Source organism: Cololabis saira, chromosome 5 (genome assembly GCF_033807715.1).
Source record: "Cololabis saira isolate AMF1-May2022 chromosome 5, fColSai1.1, whole genome shotgun sequence".
Taxonomy (NCBI): Eukaryota; Metazoa; Chordata; class Actinopteri; order Beloniformes; family Belonidae; genus Cololabis; species Cololabis saira.
This window is the reverse complement of record NC_084591.1, coordinates 21,780,839-21,794,521: the sequence shown is the minus strand read 5'-3', so window position 1 is coordinate 21,794,521 and position 13,683 is coordinate 21,780,839. Positions and strand designations below refer to the sequence as shown.

Here is a 13,683-nt window from a genome sequence, read left to right as displayed (position 1 = left end):
AATATATTTACTCCTCTTACTGAGAGAATAAGAACAGAACAGAGGTGCAAAGTAATTGCAAGTTTGGAGTCTTATGGTGTTAAAGGTGTTAGGAAAAGAGGTGTTACACCTAAGGGGAATGCAGTGGATGAGAAAGGATAAAGTCTGCATGACTGAGTTCAAATATATGGGTGCAAACCCTGCTGTCACTGTAGGCATCAGTGAATGAATTTAATGCGAACAGCCATGGGTTACCAGTGCAGTTCAGTGAGTAATGGAGGATGTGTTGTTTTTGCTTTACTAAACACCCTCTGTAGGGGTTTTAAGAATGCATGAAGGAAAATCTCCTAAAAGAACATTGCAGCAGTCAGGGAAGGAGATAAACGTGTCGTCTACCAGAAGTTAGGTGGCAAACTGACTTAGACACAGCCTGATCTTCCTGAAGATGTGAAATGCAAATTAAAGACTTCAAATTCCTCCATGATGACACCCAGAGTTTTTGCAGCCTTTGTTGGACTGATAGATAAAGAGGCACTAGATGAACTGATTGGCTGGGATGATCAATAGAATGGTCTTGGACAGGTTTAGCTCAAGGTGATGGTCCTTCATCCATGAAAAAAAAGAGAGACAAGCTGGGATTTCGGCATGAACTGTCTAGTGAGAATGAAAGGATTCAATGGTTTAGGGGGCAGAGGGATTTAACGTGATGAGGACTCTGTCACAAATGATCGTTGTCTCAGCGGACTGATCTCTTTCAGAGTCCCTTTGATGACCTTTAATAGGAATTGGAAGCAGTGAAACGGGTCGATAGTTTCTAACTTGACCAGCATTCGTAATAGGATTTTTGGGCAAATGTGTTACCCAAGCCTCTTTAGATGCCCAGCAACAGGAATGCCTTCTTTACATGCATGAAAGTTTCTTGAAAGTGTCGCTACCTCACTCTCAGTGAGCGGGTTGATGGAAACGTCATGCTACCATTGTGAAAGGACAAGGGGCTTGTAGGACTGTTACATATTTGAATGCTTTACTCAGCAAGGGAGAAAGAGAAAGGGCTTGATTGTGGAAAGTGGTTGGCAGAGAGGTTTTGTGGCTGGAGAGTAGTTTCTGAGCATCTGTAGTGGTGTTGATCGTATCATCGTAAAATCAGTTTTTACAGAATTGAGGCTGGATGGAAGGGAGGATAGCAACAATTGGCAATCCATAAGGTTGACTGCATTGCAAGATTTGTCATTTTCTCTCAGCAGCTCTGAGAGTAGCACGCAGCTTACAGGGGTTCCCAATCAGCAGTGAATGTGGCAGGTTAGATCAGAGTTGATTTAAAAGAAAAAAGTTAATGTGCCGATACAGGACTTTAAGGTTGGCAGATTCAAGTAAAACATAATATGGAATCTCAGATCATCCTGTGAAGGAAAAACAAATCCTTTCTGATTCAGTTTTTTTAATCATATTTCCTCAGGTACAAACACATCATGTTAAATTGTGACAGTTTATATATTTTAACTATATTTGTAACAGTTTTATTTACACACAGCAACTCATATGCATACTTGCGTAACATAAATTAGCCGTAATTGTTGTATTGTTGTCCTGCTTTGAGCATCGTGTCCTTCTACAGCGTGCCATTCAGCTGTGCATGGACAAGCAGCTCAGACCCAATAAATTAAAAATACACTGCAGGAAAGGACAAACTCTTTCTTTGTCAATTCTCGAGCATCAAGGTGATTTCACAGGTGCAGCCTGTGATGCATATGTCCCTTTTTCCTCCCAAGAATCTGGCTTTCTCCCATGCGCTGGAAAGCACAATGCAATAACTCAAAGCTTCCCTGAATACAAATGCCTGATCAAGTAGAAGCGGGAGCCAAAATGAGGCGACTTAAAACTCCTTAAAACCTTTGGTGATTCACAATGCATTTGTGGCCAAGAAAAATAGAACATGAAACCGTTTGCAGTGCTTTTAGGGGGCCCATTATGAGGCTGTGAAGGGACTTGGAGGGAGATGGCATTTCACCCGCAAGACCATTAAGCGTGTTATTGCCAAAGGTGGAAGTACAGCTCTTCAAACTAATAAAAAAGCCATTTGGCTGAGGAAGGACAAGAGACTTTTTAGTGTTGTCGTGGTGGAAGAAAAGAAAACAGACATGTTTGACTGGCTTGATGCAGATCTTTAAAGTTATGCTGAAAGTACGTTTTAAACACAAGCATATAAAGTGTATTTTATGCATCCTTACAAAATTTAATGTTTTTTAAATATAGAAACGCAGACAGCAAAATTACATCAACAAAGTCAATGTCAAACTTGTAATATGTTGAATGCAGAATTCCACAAAACAGAAATATGTGTTTATTGGTAATATTTTGAATAAAAAGAAAACTTGCCACTGCTTGGCTGTATAAGTCTGTATAGTTTAGTCTTCCTAAATAATCTTCATGGAAGCACCTTATTGATTTCATTGCAACATCAAGTCTTCGTTAATTAGTCTCTACTAACCTCACACTCTTAGACTTTTATACTACTCCGAGGTTCATTCAGATTGTAAAGGGGATCACTTTTGTAAGGATCATTCTCGTTGGTTTGCGATTGAGATCTGGGTTCTGACTGGATAATTCTGTGACTTTCATTTTCATTTTTCTGAATCTAAGTCTTGGTTGATTTTGATGTGTGCTCTCTGTCATTGTTGAGTAGGAATCTGATATTCCTCTTCATTTTCAGCTTTTTGACAGAGATGAGAAGGTTTTGTGTTAAAATATCTTGTTATTTTCACGTCTGTTAACACGTGGCTCTGGTCCAGCTGAAGAAGAAGCAACCCCAAACCATAATGCTTCCCTCACTGTGCTTAACTGTTGTATGATGTTCAGTAGATGATGCATCAAACATACCTTTTTGGACCAAAGCACATTTTCCTACGTTGTTTGAGGTAACTAAATGTTTTTCTTTTTTTTGGCATAATTCAAAAGGCTTTCATATCTTTTTTTTTTGTCAGAAACTACTTCAGTCTTTCCCCCCTACACCACAGCCCAGTGTCAAGATGGTATTCATATGCAGGTTGTCACCAGTATCTCCTAAAATGTTGTTGTTTTTTATTGTATTCCTCATCATCTCACCAGTTTTGGAGGGCTAACCTAATTTTTGTAATGTCTCTGCTTTGCCACATTTTCTCCACTTAATGGTGGTTCTGACGGGGCTCCAGGGTGCACTTATACACCCTTCTCCTGATTGCTAATTCTTTTCCAAAAATGAAGTGTTCCTTTGGCAACTTTTTTTGTAGCCTATGGCTTTCATCAGAATACAACAGGAAACATTCAGGCAGTTACTATAGCAACTGCTGACTTTTAACGTGGTTTTAATCAAAATCGCTTTAATTGATGGTAGGTGTATGCCATTCTAATGTTAAATGTGACTAGTTTTCTATTAAGACAGTTGGAGATCCCATTGCGAAAGGGTGTGTAGATGTATGCAATCAGGGATTTGTATGTTGATGGGTTTTTTAATTGTTTTCTTTTAATTATTTCATTTAAAAAGTTTTCTTTTTTTCACTGAATTTTTGTTAGATGGAAGTCTTATTTTGTTACTTTTGTCTTTATATCTTAATACCTTGAATTTCTTGAGGGTGTCTTAAAAATTTAATCACGTTTAATGTCACAAACATTTTGATTGCTGTTCCTCTTCAGATCACATTATTTTACAAGCTGTACATATTTGAAAACCTTCTGTATTCAGCTATCAGATTTCTCGGTACTATACTTATTTATTTACTGAACACCCCTGATCAACCGATCGGTGCATTTCTGAAGGTTGTCTGCTTCTCCAGGTCCAGTTACTGTAGTTCCGTACTAAACTAGGTCTGCAATAAATAAATCTTGAAGGGTGGGATATAGCATGTGGACAAACATCCATGGCAGTACACAAGCACATGCTCAAACTGTCTCTCTTTGTGCTTGATTTGCGTCCTGCTTGGTTTCTCTTGATTTCATTATATAAAGTACTAGGTGACATTTATGAACAGATGTCATCTGTTTTGTTACATTGTTGTTGACTGGGATGTCCCCACCCCCACGCTCTGCTGTGGGCTTTGGGCACAAAATCCCTCTCAGAATCAAATATTTGAATCAAATATATATATATATATATTTTTTTTAAAGAATTGAAATTGGAGTAATGCTTTGCCTCTGCCAACTGTAATAGAAGATATACCTTACAAATATTCAACTAGTCTGTTTGGTCAGTTTGGTGGAATAGTAGTTTTTCATCCATACACTCTCAACAGAGACAAAATCTCCTTCTGTATCAGATTTCTCTGCATTTTTCTGTTCATGAATAGTTTACTCATGACAATAATCCCTTTTATATAGAAATATTAGAAATTAGAGAGTCGCCTTTTTTTGTTGTGTTCAAATGGCTGTTTATGCTTAGACTTGAAGCATACCATCTGTTTTTTTTTTTTTTTTTATTGTTAATGTTTACCATTGGACAGCAGCTTAGAGCTGCTTGTTAAAAAAAAAATCATTACACCGGTCATGTAAGTGGATTTTTGTCTACCTCTGTATGTCAAGAATCCCCGTTATGTAAAATTACACTTGTTCTCTCCACCCCCTCCCCATTCTTTTCACAATATTCTCGCAGCCCTCAGCAAACAGGTTTTCTTGATAACCACAGAGCATACTTAACACTTGGTCAGTCATTTTTTTGTCGGGAAGTTGCTGTGAATAGAGCTGAGAGAAGTTAATTTATCATTACACTTCTCAGCAGTTTGTTAGGAAGCTGAAAAAGCAGCAAAATGGAGAAAACATAATAGTATCCGCAGGTTTTCTGGACAAAATAACATATTCTGACAAAAATGAATGACCTGTCCCCATCTGTCCACAGAGACCCCTCAGAAGGACGGTGAAGACGCAGCGCCTCTATCAGACTCGGCCTCAGACCCCGCCGCTTCCCTTTTCAGCCACTGGGGGCACGACCTGGGTCCAGAGAGTAGAAGGGTCGCCCTCAAGAAGTTCCGTTACTATGGATACAACGGTTACCTTAGTGACCGTCTCTCCCTCACCCGGCCGATTCCAGATTTACGACCGGATGGGTGCGTTGGTAAAATGTTTCCATTAAGTGATGACGTCATTTAGATGCATTACTTTAGTACAGTCATGTACAAACGTTAGAAGCCTCTTTTTTAATCCCTCCGGCTATTATTTATTTTTCAAAAAAGAAGTAAAACCAAATAAAAAAGCATCTCACATGCATCACTTTGAAGTTATTTCTGCTAAAGTGAATCTATAAGTTATTGGATTTTGCTTTAATGTTTTTCTTTTTTGACTTTACGTCTGTTAAATAAGTAATTGCATGGTAGAAAAAAAACAAGTTTTGTTGTTGTTGTTCTGAGTTTGTAATTGCCTAAAACCATGAAACCACTATGATAAAATGAGAAAAAAAAGTGTAGAGCTTTTAACTTTGTGACATCACTCTATTTGTTTAACTTTGAGTAGGATTTTTATTTCAGGGAAGAGTCTCTGAATTTCTCTGTCTCTGTCTGAATTTCTCCCTCCAGATGCAGAAATATGTCTTATTCATCAGACCTTCCTCAGCTTAGCGTCATCTTCATCTTTGTCAACGAGGCCCTGTCGGTGTTGTTACGCTCCATCCACACGGTGATCCAGAGGACTCCGGCCTACCTGCTCAAGGAGATCGTCCTGGTGGACGACCACAGCAGCAGCTGTAAGAGTCTAACACACACTTTCCTTTACAACTAGCGCCGTATTCCTGCGGAGTCACGCCGACACTCGCCCTGCTCAAATTTAAGTTTCTGCTAGACAAACTAATTCTACACTAATTTAAAAACCAGACAGCCCCGGGGAGCAATTTAAAGCGACATTAAGAGATGTTTTCTATTTGGGTATATCTCACAGGAGCAAATTTGTTCCTGACAGCGACTTCTTAATAGGTTTGCAAAAAGGTTTTTAAGCTTTATCAAGTCCAATATTAAGCCCAGCTATTGATTTTCTGATTTTTTTTTTTTTTTTTTTTTAAACTAAGTCAATGTTAACCTCATGAAGAATGAATTGTCTTTTTGTTTTTTTAGCTGTTCTATTCTGAGCTCACAAATTTCCCAGGAGTATATCGACAGGGTTAGTGAATCATCTTACAGAGCATGTGTGTCTATCTTTATGTTGCGGTTATGCAACGTAAAGTTGGGGTCATAGGACATTTGAGAAAGGGTGTGTCTGAGCCCCTTTATCATTATTAACGTTACCTCCCCGATGCCTGGCGTTGTTTCGGTCCAGAGCCCACCATGCCTGACTGCTCACCTCCCCGCTCCATAGAGGTATTTGCGCTGAGCTGCTGGTAGTAAGACAGAAAGAAGCTACTTTTGCCATAAGTATTTAGAAACAAAGTAAGTTTTATTTTATTTTTTTTCCCTTTGAATCTTTTCTGCTTCATTTAGCACACTTCATTACGGCACAGTTGGTGCGGGGAGGCTCCTTCTGTCTGTGCACGAGCACACTGATGTCTGACATTTAGAGACGCAGTAAAACCGTGGAGGTTGTGCCACTCGTGGGTCACATTAATGGTAAACAAAAGCACTCAAGATACGTTTGCTTAGGTGATCACGGACAGCAGCACTGCAGTCGGGGCTCTTAGTGCTCATCATGTTGCACACAAACAAAAACTTATCATTAATGTTCTTGTTTTTCCAAATCAACATCTGCAGATTTATGTAATGATTGTGCTCCCCCTGGGGTTGAATGATAATGACTCTTTGCAGACTACCACTAAGATCAAATATATTTTAAATTTTAAGCAGACGGCATTTTCTGTGCTCCATTACCTCACAGCTGGTCCGGGGCATCTGCTGCTCTCAAAAGAGCAAAGTGTTTGCAGGCAGGAGGCCTGTCCTCCACTCCATCAGTGATTTTCTTACACTTTAGATTGTTACGAATATCAGACATGTATATATGACGCCGGGTACCTGATTTAATTAAACAGACAGAACTTTAAAGATTTATAGATCATTGCCCAATGTCTGACTGAAGACTTCATATAATATAACCCCCCCCCCATCTCCCCAGAGACTAAACTCTCCAAAAGATGTTTAATGCTCTTATACCTAATTGAACACATCTGTCAAACTTCTTTTAAAGCCTCTTTCCTCAGAATGTACTTTTAAGTGCATTGATAAGCTATCATCAGTGCAGGGACATACACCGAAAGTGATAAACTAGTTCTATTACTAAGTTATATTACACTTGTAAAAGGTGCTTGCACTTGAATTATGCCGTTCTTCATCTGAGCTACCTCCTTTCTTTAAGCGTGTCATAAATAATGTTAAAGCCCTCTTGGAGATTAGGTAAAGCAGTTAAGATGGCTAATAGTGGTTCGTGGATCGCATGTGCACACTCCAAAAGCTCATTTCTAAGAAAGTAAAAAGCCTTATTTTAAGAAAATTAGAAGACTATTTTGGGCAATTTTGCTAGTTTTATGAATTCTAGTCAAAACAACGTTTGATGACTTAAGATGACTAGATTTAAGATTATTAGGTTTATTTCTAGAGCTGCTGTGAACTTTATTTTTTATTTCAGTGTTAATTGTAGCACTAAGGTATATAAAAATAGCATATCTGTGGTCTCCGAGGCTTTGGATGAGTGCGGATGTTCTGACATTTGTTTATGAAGCGGAGATAATTGCAAACATCAGGTGCACTGCTCTTCTGCAACATTTGATCAAAGTGGTGGTTGAAGTGAATGAACAGCTGTGTGGCTGCATCCTCTCGTCTCCAGAACATGGCTTTAATGTATTTTTAATTCAACACTACAACTTTAGCTTGTAGCAGTAATTGGGGCCACAAGTGTCAAGCATGGGTTTAAGTTAAATCATGAACTTGTGTAAAGCATCTAGCTGAAATCTCATGGCTGGGATTTGCCCTTTTCTGCACGATGCAATTTGTGTCACACTTAATATTAGCTTCAGTAAACTGCATAGGTTTGAATTTCATAGTGCTCTACACACTCCATTCCCCCAAATATAAAAAATAAATAAATAAGGTACCTGATTTTTAAAATTAATTTTAGAAGCCTCAAAAAGAGGTATTTTCCTAAGATATCAATACAAATACAACCGCAGTCACATGTGATACCAACTCTGGGCAGATTTACGGGCCAAGGCTCAGTGTTTTTGACGGCTTGATATGACGCGACTGGATTTCCTTTTTCTTTGGTTCTTGAAGACGTTGCACTGTTTGAATGAGGAAGCCCCTCTGCATGGAAGGTGAAACTGTATAGTCTATACGGGTCAACTTTAACTGTATGAGGCCAGCGGATCTACTTTTGCCTTTGAATGAACTGATGCCTTATTAAGAGCTGCATAAATGAAGGAATTTGGTCAACCTTTTAATACCTGGCATATAAAATAATGCACAGAAAGTCCTGATTTTTATAATTCGAAGTGTTTATAAAATTATGAAATTAAAAACACCATTTTTTTTCTAACAGATTCTAAATGATAATTGTGGTACCGTTATGAATACATTGCATAATGTTATGTACTTTTTTATTTATTGGTTTATCATTTGTTATTTTTGTTTTGATTATGGGGTGGTAGAGAAGTCTCAGAAAAATCTGGCATTATAGGGTTAAGACTTTCTTTCCATATTAGATAGCAGAGTTTAATAAATTCAGTCAAGCCAAATACAGACTTCTGGAGGTGAGCTGCAGCATCGACTGAGTGTATTTCATGCCCCGCTTATTGTATATTTACTTTGGACAGAGCGCAACATTTCGAATGTGTAGGCATTAGCTGCATCACTGGTGTATGAAAACATTTAAAAGCATATTAAAGTGGTCACAGTCGAAGCCTGGATGTGACTTGTCTTCATGAGGGACCATGTTAGTAATTACATATGGTCCATAGAGCGTATTGTATTTCACAGCTGCCAGGTTTATAATTACTATTATGAGAAATTTGTCTGTGCTACTATGGCCTGCAGATTTTATGGGTCTCTAACTGCCCCTCTCTTCTTTAATAACACAATAGATCACAGTTTAGTCATAGTTGTTGCACACAGTTGAATGCTGATTAGTGAAGCAACCAGGGGATAAATAGATTCATTATTTATCTCAAATTATTCTCCGCTAATGTATTACAAGTGTTCATCTTATTAATTCTCTTGGGAATGGTCTTTAATGCTTTTACTTTGATGAATTGGTTGTATGGAGGTAATTCATAATGAAGGTAAGTGATGAAAGATAATTTGGTGAGTGAAAGTTCATATATGCAGCTTATTGGTTGTGTGTGATGTAATTAAGATGAAGTAGAGTCAACTGAGGCAAGATGCAGGAAAATGAGGAAATGCAGGCGCTCAAGCACTGCCACCGGAATAGTAAATATGCTCAGACATTGAAGATAGTATTCAAGTATAAGGATGTGTTTCCGTATTTAATCAAGACTGTATTTTCTTTTTCATTTTTTTAATAAAACCAGGCTTCCTTGTTTTATTTCTCATATAGTATGCTGCTTTCCCTCAAAACCCTGCCCTCACAATCAAAAAGTGTAAATATGCTCTGCATCACTTCAAAATGCCTCGGTATTCAGACTCACTGCTGCTGCCGCCGATGCGCCGAGTTCCAGTTTGATGCTTTGAGTTCCACTCAGTGTTTTTCTGTGGCTTCACAAAACTTTGTACTCTTTGATTTTTGCTTCTTGCTCTTGAACTTCTGTGAAACAAAGCTGTCAAAAATCCCTCAGCCAGTTCGCTCTGCATTGCTTTGGTGTTCTCTGGTTACCCTGCTCTCACAGTCGCAAAACACGCATGCCAGGTTGGTTTTATTGATGCTAAACTGTCCATAGGAGTGTATCTGTATCTGCCGTAGTTTGTCCCTGTGTGGCCCTGTTACGGACAGGCGACCCGTTCAGGGAGCACCCCGTGTGCTGCCCAGCGGAAATAGGCTCCAGCAGACCTTCACAATGAGCCTGAATATGGAAGAAAAAAAAAACATTTGGAGGATTCAGAGCACCAGCTTTAACTCTCATGCTGTTGCTTCCTTGTGGATGTGTTTGTTTAACTTCATGTCTCCTACAGACTGGTAAATGGGTTCATCAGATCAATTTCAAAATGAGTACCCCAAACCAGTTAAGTATTGTAGATATAGTATCATAAAGTTGCTATTTGTAAAGCAAGTTTAAGTCTGTTTCTGGTTGGTTGATCACCTGATGGGTTTTCAGTTCAGTTATCTCTCCAAGATTAAAATAAACACATTCTACAAGATTTAATTGGCACAGATATGTCACTTAAAGTCTTGTTTCAGGGTTTATGTTAAAATAAATGATGGGTGCACTCTGTACAGGTCCCCAGTACATCACAAAGTGTAGATTAACTCTCACTTATTATTATCAGCCTGACTTGCAAGTTTCTGCACAATGGAGGGGGCAAAAATGAACAAACATGCAAACACAGTGACAACAAATAAAGGTCCTCACAGAATGAGTTTAGATTCAACTAAGATTCAAACTGGGATTTAAACCAAGCCCGAGCAGAATTGAAAGGTTCCAGCTGTGATGCAACAGTGCTCGCCGTCACACCACTGCTCTGCTCCACAAGCTCTTAAAACCTCAAATGATAAAAAGTAGTTCATGTGGCCTTCTTCTGTTTCACGCTTAACAAACGCAGAGAAATAATGAGCGCTCAAATGTGTGTTATTTCCTGTATTCTTGCCGTAGCTTAAATAGAATACATTTGTAACACAGTAGGATTCATTATTGATATTCTGTACTTCTGACTACACCTCAGTGTTTATGTTTTTACTCTATCGATGTTAGTATTACTACAGTCATCAACACTGACTTGCAGATCATAGCAATATCAAACTTAAATTTAATTTAATCATAATGAAAAAGGAGTTTGAATTAATACCATCTCCCTGAGGCGGCTCGTGTGGATTCAGGATTTTCTGAAACCAGGTAACCAGTTATTCTCAAGAAGGGAAGCTTTGAAGTAAATATCTTCTATGGCGTTGCAACACTGTCGCAAAAGGGACTGTGACATGGACCTACTCGGCGTAGCTCTGGTCCAAGGATTCACAAGCAGCGTTTGCCCAAATGGCTTTTAAATTTATGGCCTTTGAGCTGTTGCAGCCCTCGTTGTGAGTTAGCCAAGTTCCCATCATAATTCCTCCCAGTTTCCTCAAACTGAGAGCACAGAGGGAGCTGTCTACTGCAGACAAGACAGTAACTACTGGTAATTACCTCACACAACCCCACTTAAAAAAAAAAAAGACCTCTTTAATAAGTACTGCTTCAGAGGAGTAGCAAATCATCATACATTCTTACTTACTCACATTCCTCTTTGAACCCAGAGACGTGACGCGAGGATACACGGTCAGTGGGGATCCAGCCAACATGAAAGTGGGCACCGCATGAGCTGGAATAATTTTATCTTGAAAAAATAAAGAGGCAAGAAAAAAAAAAACATCTGCACGTATGACGGTCAAAAGCAAGGATGAAATGGGAAAAAAGACACAGGCAAGAGGTGGACTGAAAGAAAATTGAATGTTTAACAGTTCTGAGTTCAGCAAGGCTCTAAACTCAGGCGCGTGAAGGTCCCAGGGGCAAGATGAAAGTACTTGAAACCTGCTGCCTGACCACACCTTTAATCCTGTTAGAGGAAATGCAGTTTTGATGAGAGCTCAGCTAAGTCCTACCGTACCTCTGAGGATGACTAGTTGAGTAAAGTACGTACTTAAACACTCCACAGCAGTGAAAAATCAAGCTTTTAACCTTTACAACATGTCTGTATGGTGTTCATATGTGGTCAAGACATGTGGTGAGTGGGAAGAAGGCCCCTCAACTCATCTCCCCCCGAAAGTGCTGAGATAACATTTAAGGGCTGACCACTGAGTACAAGTTCTGTCCAAGATTGGATTCAATTCAGATGTCAGCTGTGTGCTGATAAAACAAAGGAAAAGGCCCATACTTTATGATTTGTGTGCTTATTTCACTTCAGCGCGGTCACTTATGGAGTCGAAAAGAAGAATGGAGACACAGATCCAATTTGCATATTCATACCTTTCTGAATACTAAATGAGGCAAACCGTAGAGTCACATTGGAGCCATTTGATGGTATGAGGGGATTATTTTCTTGAAAAATGTTGTCATTTTACCCTAAATGAGTTCTCATGGTGTCAGTCAATGCCGGGAGAAAGACTCGACAATGTGCCTTTCCTAGAAGTTGAAATTGCTCAAAAAGTTTCAGAGGAGCAAAGCCGTTTTCAGAGTTGGTATTATAATTAGTGACCCTGTTTTCATAGCTGCTGCATGCCAGATTTACAAATCTCCATTAGCCGCAGAGCCCAAGACTAAACACTCACTGGTCTAGTTATTAAAAGAAATCTATTCACATTAATCAGTCTGCTTATTTAGTCGCAGATGGGGGTTCAAAATTAAAATCGGTAATTAGAAATAACAGTGAAGTTTCCCAGATTGTGAAAACTTATAAATCAACTAACTTCCCACTCATTTACATTCAAAACTTTCTTCTCTGGTCAGATTGGAGGAAGCAGTTTTCAGTGTTGAGATTTTTTTTGACTGACGGGAAGCATTCCTCTGGAGGTTCAGACTAAAATATGATTTCAATAAGATCAGTGAAATTCTATGCATGATCAAGTGTGTAATGTACGTACATGTATGTGTTACACGATGAGGAGCTCCCATGATACGATCAGCTCCAGTTAAAATCTTTCTTCCAGGTCAACAGCAAACTGTGTCTCATTAAAGGCAAACGGAGACGAGGCTGATGGTAATAATGAATTGTAAGAGGAAGGCTGCAGCTCTAGCCCACGGGCATGATTACAACACAGACAAACGAGGAAATGAAGATGCTCGTTGCTCCTCTGTGGGCAGCTTGTACGAATGTTTCTGTGTCTGTGTCTACCTGACTGTGTGCATTAGGAAACCACTCGTGCAGAAAATTACAAAGGCAAAAAATAAAAATGTTCAGAGAATATTATAGACAGTATCTGTCTCAGGGATTTGGTAATTCCCATGTTGCTGGTCTGCACTGATGGGTCTGAGGGGTACAGGGTCCCTGAAAGCTCAATGTAAGCTTGTGGTTATTGTGTGTGACAGTTTTGCAGGTTTTGTTTTCTGTTTGCAACGTTGTTTAAGCTGCAACATTCAGACTTCTTGGTTGAGTCCAAACTGGTAGTAGAAAAATTGCAGTTCATTGACTAACCACTAGGGGCTGCCTCCAAAAGCATGTTACTCCATTGATCTCCATGTAAAAATGTATCTTTGATACAGAAGTAAACATATTCACAACCTAGTTTAAAAGAAGAAAAGGTTTTGGTCTCGATCGTTAGATCGTTCACATCCATTACTGGCTCTGCGTCGGAGTGGAGGGGTCAAAAGACAAAGCCTAGCTAAGAACAGGCAGCTTGTGCTAGCCGGGTCTTGGCTACATGCAGCTGTCTTAGCTGATTTTGCCACCAGAATGATGTTTGAAACAGGAGATCATGTAGAAAATATTTGCTGGCAATTCCACAGCTTCTCCCGAGTGGATTGGCTGAAAGAGCTGTTGAATAGGCCACTATGCCAGTAGGCTTGACTGAATACAACAGCGTCCGTTAGCAGCAAGCCAAGTCCAGCAGAGCTCTACTCGTCTTTGTTTCAGCTCTGAGAGCACTTGTTTCAGATGTAGTTTCAGCAGCCAAACATGAAATGAGGATGTT

At 39.3% G+C, this 13,683-nt stretch overlaps 1 protein-coding gene across 2 annotated transcripts in view; it reads left to right on the top strand.

Annotated features, from left to right (window-relative positions):
* Positions 1 to 13,683, top strand: part of galnt18a (UDP-N-acetyl-alpha-D-galactosamine:polypeptide N-acetylgalactosaminyltransferase 18a) — a 215,994-nt gene that overhangs the window by 113,566 nt on the left and 88,745 nt on the right. For both annotated transcript variants that reach the window (XM_061721205.1, XM_061721204.1), the window contains exons 2-3: positions 4,844 to 5,051; positions 5,517 to 5,683. In XM_061721205.1, the coding sequence (XP_061577189.1) occupies positions 4,844 to 5,051; positions 5,517 to 5,683 (375 nt within the window). The remainder of the gene's footprint in view (positions 1 to 4,843; positions 5,052 to 5,516; positions 5,684 to 13,683) is intronic.